The sequence below is a fragment of the Triturus cristatus genome, chromosome 8 (assembly GCF_964204655.1).
Source record: "Triturus cristatus chromosome 8, aTriCri1.1, whole genome shotgun sequence".
Lineage (NCBI taxonomy): Eukaryota > Metazoa > Chordata > Amphibia > Caudata > Salamandridae > Triturus > Triturus cristatus.
In genome coordinates this window covers 353,763,665-353,783,692 of record NC_140591.1, presented here as the reverse complement: position 1 = coordinate 353,783,692, position 20,028 = coordinate 353,763,665, and the positions used below count along the sequence as shown (strand labels likewise).

At 47.6% G+C, this 20,028-nt stretch overlaps 1 protein-coding gene across 5 annotated transcripts in view; it reads right to left on the bottom strand.

Moving 5' to 3' along the window:
* Window positions 1-20,028, bottom strand: part of BRCA2 (BRCA2 DNA repair associated) — a 740,135-nt gene that overhangs the window by 577,348 nt on the left and 142,759 nt on the right. For 4 of the 5 annotated variants that reach the window (XM_085621674.1, XM_085621677.1, XM_085621678.1 and 1 more), the window contains exons 6-10: window positions 17,112-17,194; window positions 16,995-17,035; window positions 16,803-16,914; window positions 1,868-1,923; window positions 53-167 (exon numbers count right to left, since the gene is read on the bottom strand). In XM_085621674.1, the coding sequence (XP_085477800.1) occupies window positions 53-167; window positions 1,868-1,923; window positions 16,803-16,914; window positions 16,995-17,035; window positions 17,112-17,194 (407 nt within the window). The remainder of the gene's footprint in view (window positions 1-52; window positions 168-1,867; window positions 1,924-16,802; window positions 16,915-16,994; window positions 17,036-17,111; window positions 17,195-20,028) is intronic. The other variant, XM_085621676.1, reaches the window with a different exon arrangement.

Here is a 20,028-nt window from a genome sequence, read left to right as displayed (position 1 = left end):
GTTACTTGCTGAAAAAATAGTAAAATATAAAGTCAAAATATCTCTTGCTTACCGGGGAATATGGCATCATTTTCAAAAGGTATACTTTCTTTCACAGAATGGCACAAGGTCGGAGCAGCAGGTTTTCCATCACCTTTGTTACACTTTGTTAAAAGACGATGAACAATCTGCAACAGATTCCAAAAACACATTATTAACCCTAGACTTTACAACTGTTTGTTGTGATTGAGGTTCCAACCGTAACATGGTGAACATTGGAAACAAAATACTTTATAACTCACGCCAAATTGTATATTCCCAGGCATTATAGGAAATGTAGAATATGAACACACAATACAAAATGTAAAAAACGAAAACAGCTCAACAACAAACACTAGCAGAAAGCACACAGCTGTACATAGTGAACAAACAGTTCAGGCCCAAATCTTGCACTGACCAGAGAAAGGTGAAGCGTTCACTTGAAGACACAATGGAAAAAGTAACTTGAAAGGGTTGCAGTTAAAGGCCAACTCGTGTTTAGCAAGCTTGCAGGTATTTATGGCTTTAGCACAAGGGTTCACCCGAAGAATTCCTGGGCTCTGAACTAGTTTGAGTGTGTTTCTGGCTCAAAGAGAAAATTTCCACATTTTACTAGGACAGAAGCTTAGTGGGGACGCCCAGCTCCACAAAGAGGGCTTGGGGTCTGGACTACTAAAAACCAGAGAAAGGGGTTTGCTGGGATTGGCTTGTGGCAAACTGAGCATTAGTGATGTAAAATAGGAAAGGTTTGGCATAGGAACTGTCTGTAAATAGGTTCCAGACTTACAGTCTAGTGACCACTGTAACGAACACATCACCTTCACTAGCTCCTGTGATAACAACTGCACTTGGATCACGTCAATGGAGGAGGAACTGCTGCATCTACCAAGGGAGAGTACTGAAACCTGGACTCTTTCAGATTTTATGCAAGTACTGAAGCGCTTGCCAAAGGTCAGACCAGTGGACCTCCTGTGTTCCTAGAGATAAGAAGGGCAACAGGACCCTGTGTTGGAAACCTGGAAGAAGTGATTGGTTGAGCCTTTCTCGGTGGTCTGGTATGCTAGAAGCTGTCCCTAGCATTTCGGGAGCCATAGGAGGGATCAAATGAAGAATTTCCATCATCTTAAATCCTCTTGTATGCATCTCTAGGAAAGCAGGACAGGGAGAAAGTGGTCTCTCCACTGGAAAGAGAGGGTACTTTCGAAGAGGATCCCAGCGGGCGTGAGGGGATGGACATCGGCTATTGTTCCAAGGATGCAAGGACAGAGGTCTCTTTCCCCATGGATCTGTGGCTGGAGCCCTCCTAGTAGAGTGCGCTGATGAGTGGAAGCATTTGTATACCAGCCTGAAAGATAACGGCCCTGGCCATGCTCTCCCAGTGTAGGTGAGGTAGAACAGTTCGCTGGTGACGATTTTTCATTCCTGGTGAAAGATCTACGGTAGCATGTTACATTCAACTTTAAACCCAACTGTTCACTAGGAATTTTGAAGGTTTCTTTATAAATTCGTATCTGCTTTGTGTCATTGTAAGGGGAGGCATGCCCCGGTTTTTCTAACTGAAACTGCATTTTAACTAACAAGGCATTAGATGACTATTTTGCAGGTTGCCTTCCTCCAAAGAACAAACTATTTATTTAATCCCACCTTCCACCACCCCTGAACACTCCCACCCCGCCCCACATTCCTTCAAGTGTCACCAGAGCTCAACAGACCTTCAAAAACACAATCCATAAGCAAGACGTCTGTGACAAGTAAAATCCCGGAACTTAAGTTTGTAAATAAAGCACTGCAAATGACGCACCAAACTACTTAATTCTATTCGGGAATGTTCCTTCACATTTTTACTTACAATATCAGTGCTATCCTCAAGATGCGGTGGTCCAGACAACTGATCATTTCCTTTAGCTGAAATAAAGTCACATTTATAGTTAGGTACTTTTCATCCACAATTTATTCACCCACTGAAATACTTGCAGCATTCCACAAAATCTAGAAAACTGTGGCTATATATAGACACGACCACCAAAATTCCATACAACAAAATGTATTTTATAGCACCCCTGCTTTGGCTGCACTTTTTCAACCACAAAAGCAGTTCCCTGAAAAAAATGCCCACTTGACACTGCCCAGTTTAAAAAGCTAAAATTATAGGTTTGTACAACCAAAAGCTCTTTAAACTACCCAATCAATCTGCTATAATTTCAACCCGAGGCATATGAATGGACTGAAAAGGGCTCAAACGGGTGAAGTTCTCTTCTGGACATTAAAAAGGAGCAGTGTTGTGTGGCCTGGGCAGGTTTCTGACAGTGTTTTCACTATGAAGAACTCTCTGGTTAAAAGAACAAGTGAAAGCACAATTTTCTAAATCTGGTACATTTTAGGCAGAGGTCCATAGGTATATTCCAGGCCCAGCTCAATATTGACCAGTCATTAAGCCTAGACTCCACGATCCGCCGCCTAAGAAGGATTGATTCACAGACAGTTGCAGTATGAGGAGTTGGCACTATCGAGCAGTGTGAGAAACTGGCAGTGGTGGGCAGTGTGAGGCCCTGGCATCAGTGTGCAGTGTGAAGAGATAGCATTAGTCGGCATTTTGAGGCGCTGCCACCAGTTGGCAGTGTGAGAAACAAGCCCTGGTGTGAGTAACGATGGTGAGCAAAATATGAGTGTACACTGGCAGGCAGTGAGAGAAGCAGGCAGTGTTGATAATGTAAGAGGTGAAACGGTTATACAGTATGAGGGCTGACACTAGAAGTGTCAGAGTGAGGTGCTGGTATGGATCAGCATTTTAGGGGCTACGCTTGATTGGCAGGGCAAGAAAATATGGGATAGTGGTGAGCAAAATGAGGAAAAGGCACTGGAGGGCAGAGTGAGGCAAAATAAGGTAGCCAGTGGAAGGCGGTGGATTCGATTAGCAATGTGAGTATCTAGCACTAGTGGGCGTTCTAAAGAGCAGACAATAGTGGCAAATGCAGGAGTTCATGTTGGAAGCCTGTGTGAGATGCCGACAATGGTGGTTAGTGTGAGGAACTATCACGAGTCAGCATTTTGAGAATCCGATACTGACTTGCAGGTGTGAGGAGCTGATCTAGAGTGAATTGTTAGGGGTTCACACTGTTGTGAAAGATTTCAGCCCAGAGTGCGCTCAATAGAGCGCCTTTCAGAAGCAGCAATTTCAATAAACATTTACATAAACAATGTGCTGTACTACAGATGAAAACTACTAGCAATTTACGAGCTGAAACTGAATACTGCTACACCAATACGTTTCTCTCCTTGTGACACCCAACTAAGCTGCAGGAAAAGTACCAAAGGCAAAAGGTATGTCTAAACATCAGACCCCTTTCTAAGAAAACTTTGTTAGTTGTGCATTTCATAGCATGTGAACGTATGAGCACAGCAGTGATACATTTCGTATTGCTCCAGATTTTAGTCAAGGCTTAATAAAAAATAGTCAGTCGGCTCTGGTTGTTTTTTAAATTGTGTTTTTTTCTAATCTCACATTTATGTTTGCAGGTACACTTAAATATTTGGAGAGATAAACAATGCCTTGGGTTCTACTGTACTTGTAATAATAATAAAACAAATACATTAATTTCCAACTATTGGTGCTAAAATGCCACTAAGCACCAAAAATGTACTTGCCTATTATTGTAGTTCACTGTCAAGGAATGTTCTCCGACACCCATGAATAGAAAAATATCTTGCTGGAAAACGTATTAAATTAATTAACAAGTTACCTTCGGTAATGCTTTTTTTGGTGGAAACTTTATCTAACCGGAGTTTGAGCGGTACCTCTGCGTGGCAGTAGGTGGCGTAGTTCAGCTCTGCGTCAAAAGTGGCATTGTAGTGCTCACATACACTCCTCTCTAGTCTGCTAACATCAGTTTCTTTCCTGACTGTTTCCGCGCCAAAAACGGGGAGCCCAAAAACAATGCTTCTGTTTCAACCAGTATGCAGAGTCTTAGGGGATCTTTTGGATGAAGAGGCTAGTTCGCACAGCAGGGAGGATGGGAGGGTCAGTGAGGAATCTGTGGATAGGGTCTTTACCACAAAAAGCGTTACCGAAGGAGGCTCTGCAAACTGGTATCGACCCAAAGGTCTTGGAGGACCGAAAGGGAAAAATGGGCATCACGACGGACCTCACTGTCAATGTGTATAGGGACATCCATGTGGCAGCTTGGTAGATGTCTAGAACAGGTATCCCAGGCGCTAATTCAGTAGTGGTGGGCTAAGCTCAGGTAGAGTGAGCCTGCAAGCTCTCAAGGGGTTACTTCTTTGACGATGCATAGCAGATTTTCATGTAGAATATTTTCCATTGGGAGATGGTCTGTTTCTGCAAAGTCTTGGCCTTCTTCCTGGTCATCCCAATGAAGAGTTGGTCATCCACCCGATGGTGTTTGGTGTGATCAATATAGGAGAGAGTTCTCTTGGGGTCCAACTGGTGGAGTCTCTCCTCAGAAACCAGGCAGAGTGATGCTACCAACCAATATGAAAGGGGGTGACTACCTTCAGGAGGAAAGAGGCTCACATCCGAAAGTTCAGCTTGTCTGGGAAGAAGCTGGTGTAAGGAGGTTGAGCCAACAGCGCCTGAAGCTGGCCCATGTAATGGCCACCAGGAAAACCATTTTGATGGCCAAGAGCTGCAAAGAGCTGCTATGTAGGGTGTCAAAGAGAGCACACATGAGCTAATTAAGGACCAAATTAAGATCTCATTGGGTCATTACACAGGGAATAGGTAGAAATAAATGCTGTAAACCTTTCAAAAAACAAGTCACAACCAGTGACGGGAACAGAAGGGTTGATCAGACAGCCACAGAAAAGCCGAAATAGTGGACATAGTGGACAAGTAACACTTAACAGTGCCCAAGGCACGGACTTGCCGACAAAAGATAGAACGAACAGCAAAAACTCCAACAAAGGTGCACTAATTCCATTAGTGTTATATGTGATGGACATGTCCATGATATACAACAATATAACACTAATGGAATTATATTAAGAAACGTTCAAAAACTGTTTGTTACATAGGCAGTGAACCTACTTGCCCTTTTATGTTTGTGTATGTCTGTTTTTATTTCAGTTTCAATCATAAGCCCCTGAAGAAGGGAGTGCATCCCGAAATACATAGGGAAATTCAATTTTCAAATGACTGTATTCACAACAAATCATGATGTATAGTATGGAGTAATTTGATAAATCCAGTAATCATGATGTTATTAGCAGTAAAGCTGTAGACTACAGGAGTGCATTAGAGTAGAAAATAACATTTGTCTCATGGTTTAACATTTGAAGAGGATAAGGTTTCGCCTAAAGAGAAAGTAATGATCATGGTTGTTTACTGATGTGATATATATTCCTTCACAGTGCTCGTGGGGTCCAAAGAATCACTATCTTTGTTAGTATTGACATTTAAACTTGTATAGGACAGACAATGTACAAATCCGCAGATGAACGCACTGGTTTTAAATTATAGCAGATTAAGAGAAATACAGAGCGCATGATAATTAATAGAAGTTATAGTGAGAAACACCAGGCCACAATCTTACCCCAGGAGCAGGAGTGGACAGTTTTAGTGGATGGATGACTGGCTGCTAAGATGACATCACAGACTACAGGAGGGAGATCAAAAACCCTCAACTGTCACCGCTTCATCTCCAGGAATGAAAAACAGCGGTGTTTTCAGCCAAAAGTATTTCAGATATAATCGGACTTACTGGATGTACCTAAATAAATGCTCCCTCTTACAATAACAGTACACAATTGGATGTTAAAAGGTCCTTACTAGCTCTATCCCTCCTTCACTGCCACTCTAAAATCTGAAGAACATGACCTTTAATGTGTATAATATGTTAAGGCAAAGATAATCCCCACAAATGCCACAATATGCCAGGAACACCCACAGTGTGCCTGGGCTATGAATATTGGAGGGGTATCTATCAAACATCAGGGTATACCAGTAGTATATACAATGCGCAAGGGCACGACAAGTGTGTGAGTGTGGCAGGTGTAGTAATTGCAAAAATATGTCTGGAGGGGAGTGCGCACAATAAGCTAAAGGCATCTGCAATATTCTAGGAGTGACCATTCTAATGCAAGGGGGGCATAATATGCCATGGGTGGCTACAATACGTCAATGCTATCATGATGCCAGAGATTTCATCAAAAGGGCTCTGAAATTCAAGGAAGCCTGTAATCTATGAAAGCCACCACCTACTTGTTAACCGGCAACCATTAATGTGATTTTGCAGTGGTTCTTCTGGTTACAAAAGCACCGCTGTCTGTCTAACACTTTCCAGTCCTGTACCTGTAGGGAAGGGGTCGGTAGCCCACTGGGAACTGCCACTGCTAAGCCAGGTAATGCTACTAGGCCTCCACAAAAACTCCTCTGTAGACCATTCCTCCTTTGCCATAATGAGGCCTATCACACAGAGGCCTGCAAAGCACAAAGGACGGATGAGGAGATACTGGGCACCAGTCAGACAAGTATCGTGATTGAAGATCAGAGTCTGCTTCACCATTACTGAAAATATACTTTCCTGTTTGGAGGGCACCGTGGAGGATATACAGGGCTGCATAATAAATTCTAAATATGAAGCATGATGTGGAAAACGCAAACAAAATGAATGATAGCTACGAAAAAAATTCTGTGAAGGCTCAGGGTGACATTGCACAAAGATATTAGGAATGGAACTGCTGTGCGATGGCCTCAATTACAAATCTGAAGTTCAAGGTGGAGCATTTAGAAGAAGAGGCTAATTCAATTGCAATATGTATTCAGGGGTTATCCGCCCAACAGCACTTCCTTCAAAAGTTGGTTTTGGATGGTGAAATAGAGCACACAGTGGTAGTGCTGTAGGGTGCTCCTTTGCCCAGCAAAGGTTCTACAAATGAGAGAATGAGTGTGGGTACAGGTTTAATAGGCAATTCAGTCCAACATGGCTGCATGATGAAGGCTGCTACCAAAAAATTCAATATGTGGATGAGGAGCTCCCAAGTGCCCGAGTTCCTCAATTTGAATCTTTTTAACAGTGAGGAGTAGGAGCTGCAAGTTGTGAAGAAAGCGCTGGTGTCCCTCGAGCCCGGACCCTTCTTAAAGCATATTGAAAGACTGAGTCTATCATGATAAAGAAACTCAGATTCTACATTCCCATTTCTTCTGGGTGTATTCTACTTTGAATGAAGGCTGTGATGAAGGCCCTAGATCTTTCAGTGACCAGATACAGTCCCACAATGTGGAACTTTTCCCAAAAATCACATTTTCGGTCCAGTCAGTGTTCAGCTTTAGACAGTCGGATTTCATCTAGTCACCAATTTTGATCATGCTTGCTGTGAACGTATTAATTTTTTTGGGTGTCTTGTGCCTGAGGGAGAGGAGGAGTTTGTAGGACATATCAGAACTACACGTAGGTATTAACCAAGTGTTTATGGAATTTCTCGACCAGACAATGAAAACGAGCCTCCGGGAGCCAACAGCTACAATCAACTGTTCACCGGTGCCGTTACACATTCAAAGGTAAGCTGTTACGTATCCATAGTTCTACACTTTCCTCGCGGGCCACCTCAAGCACGAGAGTCCCCACGAGGAAAGAGTAGAACAATACAGAGTTGCAAATCATTGTGTAAGAGAGCATGTTGATGTTGTGAGAAAGCATGATGCAGACCAGCAGGTTCATGTAAGTGCTGAAGAGAATTGAGCTCAGTGAGGATCGTTGCAGGACTCCGCAGATGAGGTCCCAAGGGTCTAACATTAATGGAGCCAGGATGACTGCCTAGGTCATACCAGTCAGGAATGAGCAGATCATGCGGAGTGTGGGCCCTTGGATTCTGATGCAGTGCAAACGTTGAATGAGGATGAGTCAGAGACCATGTCAAACAATACGGAGGAGGTTGAGAGCCATGTGCCTCCTCGGTCTAGGATCCTGCGGATGTCGTCTGTGGCGGCAAGCAGAGTAGTTTTGGTGCTGTGGTTAGGCCTGAATCCGAACTTAGAAGTGTTGAGAAGCTTGCAAGAATAATTTTAAATAGAATAATTAAGTATGATTTTAATAGGACAATATGGGTTATGGGTCCATCTTACCAGGCAAGTGTACTTGTATAGAAACCCTATTTAGTTTCAACACCTCACAGGAAAATGGTTCTTATTGGCACAAAGAAAATGTACTATTTCTCAGTTATGGTAACCTGAATGCATAGTTTAAACACACAAGAATGACAACAACCATAAAAGAATTGAAAGAAAAAAAGAATTGTAAAAGTGAGGTATTGGCCCACTATTCTTGGCACTGAAGTGCATTTCTTTATAGGAAGATGTGTAAATGTGATCAGGCAAAATGCCACCACTTTACAGTGCAAGGCAACCAATGAATTTAGCAGGCTGACCTACTGCTCCATGCTATATGCTGCAGCGGGCAGAGGCAAAATGTCAGTGACTAATAACCAGATCAATGGATGATGAGAGCTGATCCAAAGCTCTATATGCATATATATGTGTATTTTGTTTACATTTTTTTTTTTTTTTGCAATCACATGAGGGTGGCAAAACAGCTGAAGCGGTCTCCAGGTCCAACCTAATAATGTGTTTGAATGAAATAGTCACCCCCTATTTATGCTTTGCAAGTGTGATAGTTCCTTACAAGTGAGAAGTCAAAACTTGTCAACAGTGATAAGGAGGGGGCGTGGCTAGCAGCCAGCGAGCATGGTCGCAGCCTAGAGAGGCTCCCGATCCCCCGCCCGATTCTCCGCTGAAAACATCCTGTAACTGCCCGGGCACACCGTGAAAACCGGGGGGGATCCCTGGAGACACCTTGGGCGCTGCTCCGGTCTGGGCTGAGCCCTGGAGATCCCGCCGATTACGGAGGAAAGTGCCGCGGCGGCGCTGGCGCTCCGACAGCCAAGATGGCGGCTGCCCCGGACCTGCGGAGAAATTACCTACGGCGGCGCTGAGGAACAGTGGTTGACGGGCTGCCCTGCACCGGAGTGCTTGGACTTTGCTGCGGAGTAGATCCCCGGGGCGCCGGCCGCCGGAGTGCCCGGACCGGCGCTTGAGTCCTCCGGGACAAGGCTCCTCCCCCCTCCTCCTCGGCTGTGGAGAAGACTAGTGGCCCTGACCTGAGGGGGAAACCGCGGGCGCTAGTGTCCAGAGCGTGCCCCGCCTGTCCCCTGCTGGAGCTCAGATGCCTGCGATGCGGGACTTCAACGCCCTCCCACACTGAGGCGCTCCTGGCGACGGATTGCGACCGGTCGGGAGAGACTGGTGAGGCGGCCATTTCTTACTCCTTCTCTCCCCCGAGGGAGTCACTACATACCCGGGTGCCCGTGCTCTGGGGACTGGGGCGGCCGTGCGCTCCTGGAGACCGCTGGGTCCCCGGAGATTCTCCTGTGATAGCAGCGGAGTGCCTTCTGGTGTCCCGTGCCCTGCCTGGAGGATTGGGGGCAGAGCGGCCGGCGCACCGGCCCTGTGGACCATAGCACACTGCGGATCGGACACGACCCCGTGCTCTGCCTACGGGCACCACGCGCGGCGCCACGCTTTCTGCCTAGGCCATTGTTGACCTCTCCTGATCCCTGTGTGGGGCCGCTTGATAAGCTGATCGCGGCGGAGTCCTGGGACTGCACCTGACCCCACCGCGGGTTGTGGCTCGAAACGGGGCACTACAGCGGACTGCGGAGCAGCTACGCGTGAGCGGCGGATCGGAAGGGGAGGCGGATGTGAGACTTGAACTGCGGAGAGGGCGAGGGGACGTGGCCGTGAGGCCCTTGGTTGACCGACCCCACCGGGAGGCGCACACTCAGCGGACTATTGCATCAGCGGGAGGGGCATACCGCTGGCCTCGGGACTCTGGGGACAGCTGGATCGCGCATAGCGCCTCATCATGGGAAAACCGAAAGGGGGACGGGGTGACGGAGGCCCCTCCTCAGGGGCGCCTGCGGGAGCCCCGCAAAGCCCAACGGACCTGCAACAGATGCAAGACCGTATCCTGGAGGCCATCGCGACCACGAAGGACACGCTACACCAAGATATAGCGCAGGTGGCAACGGGGCTGGGTCTCCTGCGGGCTGATCATGGCAAGTTGGCGGACAGGGTCAAGATTGCGGAGTCCACCCTGACAGACCTCTTACCGGCGCAAAAAAAATCGGTCGAGGGCCGGCTGACGGAGGCGCTGGATCGGATACATGCATTGGAAAGGAGGGCTGAAGATGCTGAAAACCGCAGCAGGCGCAATAACGTGCGCCTGGTAGGCCTTCCGGAAAAAATAGAGGGCTCCGACATGGTGGGCTACCTGGACGGGTGGCTGCGAACGGTCGTGGCCCCGGAGGGCCTATCGCCCTTCTTCACGCTGGAACGCGCGCACCGGGTGCCTGCCAGACCCCCTAGACCAGGCCAACCGCCTCGTCCCGTGATCATTAAACTCCTGCACTACAAGGACAGAGACTGGTTGTTGCAACGGGCCAGAGATGCGGGTCCTTTCCAGGTTGCAAATAGCAAGATTACGCTGTTTCCGGACTACACGTTCGAGACCCAAAAGCTGCGCGCCTCTTTCCTGCCCGTCAAAAAGGAACTCCGCTCTGTGGGCCTCCAATACTCGCTACTCTTCCCGGCCAGGCTCAGAGTGGTAGCGGATGGCAACACGCTGTTCTTCCTCACGGCGGCGGAGGCATGGTCCTGGTGGGACACTTACAGGGCGGACGCGGCCGGGACCAGGGCCGGAGGAACGGAGGGCCACCAACAGCAGCGGCCGGCGAGGACATCGCGGAGGATCCATGGGCGCACGCGGGGGCCCAGAAGACCGACTGACTCCCAGACGGAGGACGGCAGGAGGGCTGCGTTGCAGGCGGTGATGGTCCTGTAAGGTGCGGCATCGATCCCGTCAGAACGGGCCTCCGGCTCGGAGGACCGGGGTACAGACTCGGAGTCGGGACACTCGGACTCAAGCAGCACGAAGGGCCCGGTGGTCACGCCGCAGACAGCGGAAGAGATAATCAAGGGCTGAGCGTCAGACAAGTGTCTCCTGCTGTGCTACGGCGGCCGGGGCTCGCCATTACAGTCACCTGAGCAGAATACAGTAAGATTGGACTTTAGTGTGCTTCGTGAGTATTGTGGGGCGGGGGGGAAGAGTCAATGGCTGGGTTCTTGTGACTAGTCGTCGCCCCACAGGGCCCATAAGGCCTCCGTAGCGTAGACTGCGGATTAGCGGGTTTGTGAGAGCGCGGTTGCTCGAGCACAGTTTGGATGGGAACAGCTTTCGCGAAGTTAGGTCCTGTTCTGGGGGGGGTGGGGCCTGGAGTAGTTGGGGGGGCTCAAGGCGAAATACAGAGAGGGGGGGTAGGGGTAGTGTTAAGGGGGAGAGGGAATAGTGCCACCACATGCGCCTGGGGTTGGTTTACCTGTGTTACATGCCGTGCGATATGGGACAATGGCTAATGCGGGGTCGATAAAATGTGTGACTTGGAATGTGAGGGGGCTCCACTCCATGGCAAGGCGGCACGAGGTGCATGCCTACTTGGTCCGTAGGGGGGTTCAGATAGCGTTTCTGCAGGAAACCCACCTCACGAAGAAGGAGGGCATTGCCCTGCAGCGTAGATGGAGGGGCCAACTGTTCTGCATCACGTACTCTGCCTTCGCTAGAGGGGTATTAATATGGATACGGGCGGGCACTCCCTTTCAGGCAACCCGACACATAGCGGACCCGGAGGGACGGTACGTAGCGGTGGAGGGCAAACTTAGGGGCAAGCACATAGTTCTAGGAAGCATCTATGCGCCTAATGTGGACCAGGCGACTTACTTTGCGCGTCTCTCTGGTGCGCTGGCTGGCTACCTCGCGGGCCCGGTGCTTTTAGGGGGTGATTTAAATTCCATAGCAGATACCACACTGGACAGGTCACACCCGCCGCTGCCCGCGTCCCCGATGCACCGATTTGCGAAAACTAGATCGGATTGGCAGGACAGATGGGGCCTGACTGACGCTTGGCGCGCTCAGCACCTGGTGGAGCGGGACTACTCGTTCTACTCCGGCCTCCATGACCTTCATGTCCGACTGGACGCCTTCCTATGCTCTTCTTTAGTCCTCCCTGCGGTGGCTGGGACGGAATATCTGGCGCGCACCGTCTCCGACCATAATCCCCTGCTACTGACGCTCGGCTGGATGAATGAAGTTCCGCAGATCCCGACGTGGCGACTGCGGCCGGACACGTTAGATGATCCACCGTTCCGGCAGTCGCTCGGAGAAAGGATTGGGCACTACTTTGTAGAGAATGACGGCACCGCGACTTCTAGGGCAGCGGAGTGGGATGCCTTTAAGATAGTGGTGAGGGGCCATTGCATAGGGAAATATGTGGGGATACGAAAGACCCTGCTGGACGACTTAGACAAAGCCGAACGCGCGCTGAGAGAGGCCGAGGTGGCGCGCCCCGGCCGTCCCGAGCTGCAGGATGGGCTTTGCGAGGCGCGCGAGGCAGTTGCGGTGGAGGTCGATCGTCTTCGCAGCTTCGATTATAAAATGTACCTGACTAAAACGCACGCCGAGGGGGATAAGGCTGGGACGCTGCTGGCCTGGTTAGCGAACCCTACTCGAAACAGTCAGCCCATATTAGCTTTACGGGACAGGGAGGGCCGTGTAGACACCACGCAACCAGCCATTTTGGAAGGCTTTCGGTCCTATTATGTGCGTTTGTACAAGAGTGCACTACTAGCACGGGATGAAGAAGTAGCGGCGTACCTGGACGAGCTGCGCCGACCACGGTTGGACCAGGAGCACGCAGATGCCCTGGGTGGCCAAATAGAATTAGCGGAAATCAAGGGAGCTGTAAAGCAGATGGCCCGCAATAAAACCCCGGGCCTGGACGGCCTCCCCATAGAGTTTTACGGCCAGTTCCTGGAGCGACTGGCTCACCGGCTCCAAATTGTCTACAATGAGGCCAGGGACAGAGGACGGCTCCCGCGCTCCATGCGCGAGGCCATAATGATCCCCCCTACTAAAGCCACGCAGAGAAAGCACGGACCCCGCGTCCTACCGGCCCCTGTCAATGCTCACTACTGATTAAAAGATTCTCAGCACCATACTGGCGACCAGACTGTTGCGCCACATGCAAGAGTTGATCCACAAGGATCTATCTGGGTTCATACCCACCCGCAACACCACCCACAACATTCGGCGGTTGATCAGGCTGGTAAATGATCCACCGCCCGAGGCGCGGATGCCCCTAGTACTGTCGATTGACATTGAAAAGGCGTTCGATAGTCTGGAATGGGAATACCTGTTCAAAGTGATGCGGAGATTCGGCCTGGGTGATAAATACATACACTGGACAAAAGTGCTATATTCCTCGGCGACGGCGCGCGTGAAAGTGGGTACGCTGGTCTCCTAGCAGTTTGAGGTGGGTTGCGGCACCAGGCAGGGTTGTGCATTGTCCCCCCTGCTGTTTGCACTAGCGATAGAGCCCCTGGCGGCCATGGCTAGACTGGGCAACCATTACGGCGGGCTGGATTTTAGAGGGCACCGCCACTTTATATCGCTATACGCGGACGACCTCCTCCTCTTCCTGGAGAACTCCGACAGCGCGGTGAGGGGTGCGGAGGGTCTCCTGGCACGATTTGGCGGGGTGTCTGGTCTCCGGGTTAACTGGAACAAGACTTGCCTGTTCCCACTGCGACAAGAGGAGGCGCAGCCCCCCGCCTGCCAATCGATTAGATGGGAGCCTCACTGTCTCGACTACCTGGGGTTGCACATCTATCATGACGCCCCGGCCTTGCTGGAGGGCAATATAGGGCGTTGCATCCGTGCCCTACGAGGGTGCATGTCTTTCTGGGCAACCCTGCCACTGTCGGTGGCGGCCCGCATATCCCTACTGAAGATGATCGCCTTGCCCCGCTTGCTATATTTCTTCAGGACACTCCCAGTGTGGGTGCCTGGAGCGATCTTTAAGCACCTCAAGTCTTTAATAACATCCTTCTTGTGGGGCTCGGGCAGACGCAGAATAGCGCTCACGACGCTGACCTGTCCAGAAGACGAAGGGGGTCTGGCAGTCCCAAACTTCGAGCTCTATTACTTAGCTGCACAGCTGCAGTCCTTTACGCAGGAAATAGCGAGAGTATACCGTGGTCCGGAGAGTGAGAGGGACGCTGGCACTCCTCGCCATGTATTAGCTTACATCGCCCTCCAGCAGAGGCTGGCACCTGGGGATCTGACCCAAGAGGAGCGTACGTTCCGCCTATGCTGGAACAGTTCGCAGAGGAGAGCAGGAGTCAGACACCCAAATGCGCCCGAAATCCCACTGGGCATGGTGACGGCACTCCCTCATGGGGGTGATTGGTCGAGGCTGCAGTTGTGGGAGGAGGCGGGTCTGCAGGTGTTGGGGGACCTGTACGACGACGGCGTGCTGTCCCCGTTCCAGACCCTGCAGGATCGCTACGACCTCCCGAGAGGGGATTACCTCTTGCATGCGGCGGTGGTGAGAGCCACACAGGCGCACTGGGGCGAGGGCCTAGTTGAGCCCGCAACGACGCAGGCGTGCCAATACACGATGATGTCGGCTGGCACCTTCAAGGCAGTGGCGTGCCTTTACTCACGGATGGTGAAGGAGGCCCTCCAGCCCCTGACCGCGTTAAAAAACAAGTGGGAGCTGGACCTGCAGGTGGACATCCCTGACACCACTTGGGCGCAGCTGGTGCGCAGAGCCAGAAAAAGCACGAGGAATGCGCGATTCCAATTGATACATTTTTATGTGCTCCACAGGGCATACCTTACCCCAGACAAAATTAGGAAATGTTTTGGAGCTGCGGAGGCTGCGTGCCCTAGATGTAACAGAGTGGGAGCGGACCTGGTCCACATGCTGAGGGCCTGCCCGAACCTGCAGGAGTCCTGGGAGGGGATCGGCGACACGTTGAATGACGTGGCAGATAGAGACCTACAATACGACGCGGCCGTTTGTATACTCCACTGGTTCCCGCATACGCCCAAGAATAAAATGTCCAGCAAGTTCATAGACATGGGCCTTCTCCGAGCAAAGAGAGAGGTGACGAAAGGGTGGAAGTCGAAGGCGGGGCCTACACACCGGAGATGGCTAAATGAATTCCTCAAATGGGCGCCTAGCGAGAGCACACTCAGATACCAACTAGCTCACCGAAAACCGGACGACCGGGCTCAGGCGGCGGCAATGGAATGGGAGGTGATGGTACAGGCCCTGCGGGATAGCCTAGCCAGTGGGGAGGAAGGTGAGAACCCTGAGGACGCAGCGGACGGAGTCGTGCCACTGGCCCCCCTGCCAAACACACACGATTAGGGATTACTGCATCTTTCCTGCTACCCATCACACATGCTATTTGTTCCTGACTAGGCGCAATGGGGAGGGCACTAGGGAGGGGGGAGGGGGAGTTTATAAGTTTAAGGTTCTCTGGAAGTAGATTGTAAGTACTGTGCGTATCTGGGGGAGCAGAGGGACAGAGATCAAAAGCGGGCAGTGGGGCTCCCCACCGGAAGTTTGCTCCTGACAGTATTGTATCAATGTGCCATATGTCTATGTGACGCCGCCCGGCCTCCGGGATGTGGGCAGTACGGCTGTGTATGCGGCACGGACTAACGGTTAAGGGGAGGACGGGAAACCTGCATTACTGACATGCATCCTGGTTACTGTACGTTGTACTTGGTCCTGCAATAAAAATGGTTTGACAAAAAAAAACAGTGATAAGAAGTAAATCACGCCAAGAATGCAGTTCAAATCTAATATATGGTCCAAAAGGTTTATTGCATATGGGTGTGACCAGTACTGTTTGTTTAAACTTTTTTTGTGAATCTCCCTGGGATTTATCAATACATTTTCTCTTTGAGTTATTCACTTGGCTTCAGTGCCATGAATTATTTTGATCAAGGTCATGTGGCATCAATCGCTGGGATTCATGATTTAAGGTCATTTGATGTAATTTCCAGCTATGTCACTGAAGTCAAAGTGCATGTGAGGTCACTTTTCCTTGCCATGACATTTTGGTAAACTGATGTCTATGTGGAGTATTGAGTATTGTGTTTTGATGTGATGTGGTGCTTGTGGACTGCTTTCGTTTGGTATCCTCCTGTTCTCTCCCCCACCTCCCTTTTCCACTTTTGTCATGAACAAATAACCCAGGTTCAGACTGATAATGCTAGTTATAATATTTGTGAGGGTAAATATTTTTATCAATTTTGTTATTTTGCTAAACTTTACCACGTAGAATATACCACGATGTCTTTTCAGTACTCAAATGTCCGAGTCTGCAACGGTTGACCAATGTGTATTTCATAATGTTAATAATTAAAGCTATTCTCTAAAAAAAAATAAAAAAAAATGAACAATATAGCAATTCCCAACCCAAATGTTAAATGGAAAAAAACTAAGGTCTCAGTTGGGGGTTTAAAAAATACGAAGGTCTGATTGGAAATGGCATGTAGTTAGTGTCACAACTCTCTTTTGTATTTAAGTAACAACATCTTGCATAGAGGAAACATTTACTAGCAATTTTGCTAAAATGTATACAAGACCACCATTGGTGGATGGAACAACGATGAAGTTTGTAAGGATATTTACTCATTGCCAAATATAAGACAATTTGTGAGAGCGTTGATTTATATTTTGCTGGTATTAAAGTAGCTTTGCATTGGTGACAGGTATTTAAGTAGCTTGATCAGTGTTTATAATGCAAGCAAAACATATTCCACACTGAAAGCTATACATTAGCACAGGGGAAGAACATCCAGAGATTTACACTGCATTTTCAACAACATCGAGTTCAACTTGTTCAAAATTGTAGTTACCGATGATCACAGTTGAGGTCAAAGTAGGTGGTGTCGCTAAAGAACTAGACCAAGACATCTCCGGATCCACTTCTACACCAAGACTTTCAGATATGCATTTTGCAGTTTGATCCTGCAAATATAGAGAATGACCATGAGAAAACGTAAAGAAACGTGGGTCCATGTTTTAAAAAGAAGAGACATATAACTTACCCTCAGAAGCTGTGGTGTGCAAAACAGGCTTCCGCATACTTCTGGAAAAAAATAATCCTATTAAAATATATATCAGCCTAAGAAGGAACAAGTCTGCAATAAAACATAATTACTCACCATTTTGTTCTCGCAGCGGTGTTTGGTGTGTATATTTCATAACCCGGCGTGGAGTTCTGAACATTTCCCTTAAAACAGCAGGACTAAGCCAACAAGAAAACAAAACAAAATATGAAAAAATAAAAACAATGATGCATACCAAGCAGAAATGAGGTTACTTTCTAGGCCCATTTTAACAACTACACCCATTTAAACAACTGCCACCAAATAGTTAGAATGGGGTGGATGTAAACACATTCATGGATTCAATGTAGGATACAAAAATGCAACATTTTTCACTTGATTTATTAGAAATGTACTAAGGTCTGGACCAAATACAATAAATTGAATTTCACATGTTTCGGATTATTCATATCGAACTGGCAGTTTCCTTTAATTTTCTTGGAGTTTACCGAAATGATGGTGCAAGCGAGTCAATAGCGAGAGAAGAGAAGATTATTCGTGAGAACTGGAAGATTTTGCTCACTCTAGGGTTTTCAGTAAACTCAGTATATCTTTTATTGCTTTTCAGAAGGGCCAACATTTTTCCTGTTTACTCATTTGTTTTCAAAAGAATCTGTATGTTGCTTAATTCTTTCAAAACAAAGAAATGTCAATTACCGGTAACTACAGTTCTCCAGCAATGGTATCATTCATAGATTCACATGCTTGATACACCACCCATCATCAAGCTTGGGTCTCACAGAGACCTTTCAACGGCAGTCCCAAAGAAACAGCATCAGCACTGTCACTTTAGTAGCAAAATGACCTCACCAGAAAAGACTGGAACCAGTAGCTGGTGAGGTGAGAGAGCACTTCATTCCACTGGCCCTACAAAATTCTGCACAGCCCTCCACTCTCCCTAGAGAAATATTATGGAATTAATATAGTTCTCAAAGAATGTCCAAACGGCAGTTTGAACAAAGGCGCACTATCCACTTGCCCTATAAGGTGCAATATAGTAATACGATTCAATTTAGAAAATTTCAATTGCACAAGAAGTTGATTGATAAACAGTTAATTAATTAACTAACATTCATAGACAATAAAAGGAAAACAAAAGACTTATTTTCAGTGTGAGAAACAAAGCGCGAAAAGCAAGCCGATTTCAAATGTAAAACATGAGTAGTAATCCAAAATAAAAGAAGGTAATTATCACACAAATGAGTTTATAGATGCATATCAATGTTCTTCCACCCAGCGATCAAAGATGACTGTAAGGCAGAAGTCAAAGCTCTTCTTTATTTTCTTGAGCTGAAAGCGTTAATATTTTCAAAGCCACGTCATGGTTTCCCAATGCATTTCGGTGTACAACACCTTCGTCAGGGGAGTGCTGTAAAAGTATATATGTATGTATACATAAACGTTTGTACAAATGTTGCAAAACAGAAAAGTAAACACAACTTGTATCTATACCTGATGCGGTATTAATTCAAACTTTAACATCCAGTATTATTACCAGCCAATAAATTGTTCAAAGAATGAAACAGTCATGAACGGTATTAATAAATGAATAAAGCAATCCATTGAAGAAAAGAGGTTCTCACAATGTAAATATACTAACAAAGGTTCATATGGGTGTCACGAAATAAAGAAGTGTTTAGTGAAAGGACACCGAAAATCCCAAGAAAACACGAAAAAGCAAAGGTGGAGTGAACGCCGAGAAAGAGTGATCGGATACGTAAACTACAATGGACTACACCCTCCCTTGAAAAGTGAACTAAAAATTCAGTTAAGGGGAGGACTCACCTCCGACGTATTTAAGCGCCTGGAAATGACAAACACGGATAAATTAGCCGTGCTACATTGAAAAAGGGAGAGTATTACCAACAGTAACCAGAATGTTAATGAACAGAAAAATCATTAAGAAAAACCGAAGATTCAACTTACTTTACTGCGAAATACTTAACGTCCTAGTCCCAAACCGCTCAACACAAAAATGTGCGGTAGAGTTGAGAAGTAAACATCTGTATAAGCAATGTATAAAATAAACAGTGTTACGTTTGTCGCGCACTACTAAGTGGGACAACAGTACAATAAGTTTCGCCCTGTAAGACGGCTTAGTTACCTGCATCTGAACTGTGCAGCAGAGCCTCGGCGGGATTCAGAGTATCGACAGTCAGAGTATGTGACTATCCGTAAACCGTAATCGGATGCCTGTGCAAGAGCGTGCATTGCGTGACGTGCGTATTTGTGAGCCTGACGTGAATCTGACACTAAAAATAAAAATAAAAATAGAAAACGGACTCTCGTGCGGAAGACACCATTGTGGAACTACCAAGACGTGCTCAACAAAGAAGGAAGACATTGTGAATCAAACACATGTAAAAGTTCAAGAGAAAGAATATGATGTAAATTGAAATATATAAATTCCGTAAACCAAAGCATTTCAAATTCTGAAGAAGGGGTTTTTTGATGATGCGAACGAATTGTGTATGCGTGTGCGCTATGGGCTGACATAAGCAGATAGAACATATTGTTTACTCAATAATGGACAGCAGGAGAGATAGATCAACATGCAACAGTAAACGATCACATATTATCATAAAAAATGAATTAATTTGATTTTGTCATTCAAACCACAAGGCATCAGGGTTCTCAGAAAACGTATCCAAAAAGTTTCTCTTTGAGCCAAATGCTTATTCGGGTCAACATGTGCTAGGCACGATGTTTGTTCAAGCACTGTGAAACGAAGTTGGGGTATGGTGTGTTTGTGAGTGTGCCAATGTGCTGCCAGACAGGATTTCATGTTGGATGTGCGAATTGCACTTTTGTGTTCGGTCACTCTTATTTTTATTTTTCTGGTTGTCCTCCCCACGTAAACCAGACCACAGGGACATTTGATGGCATATATCACCATGGCTGTATTGCAGTCGGAAGAGTGTTTGAGCTTAATTAACTTGCCCGTGTGAGGATGTGTGAATGTGTCTCCAACCAT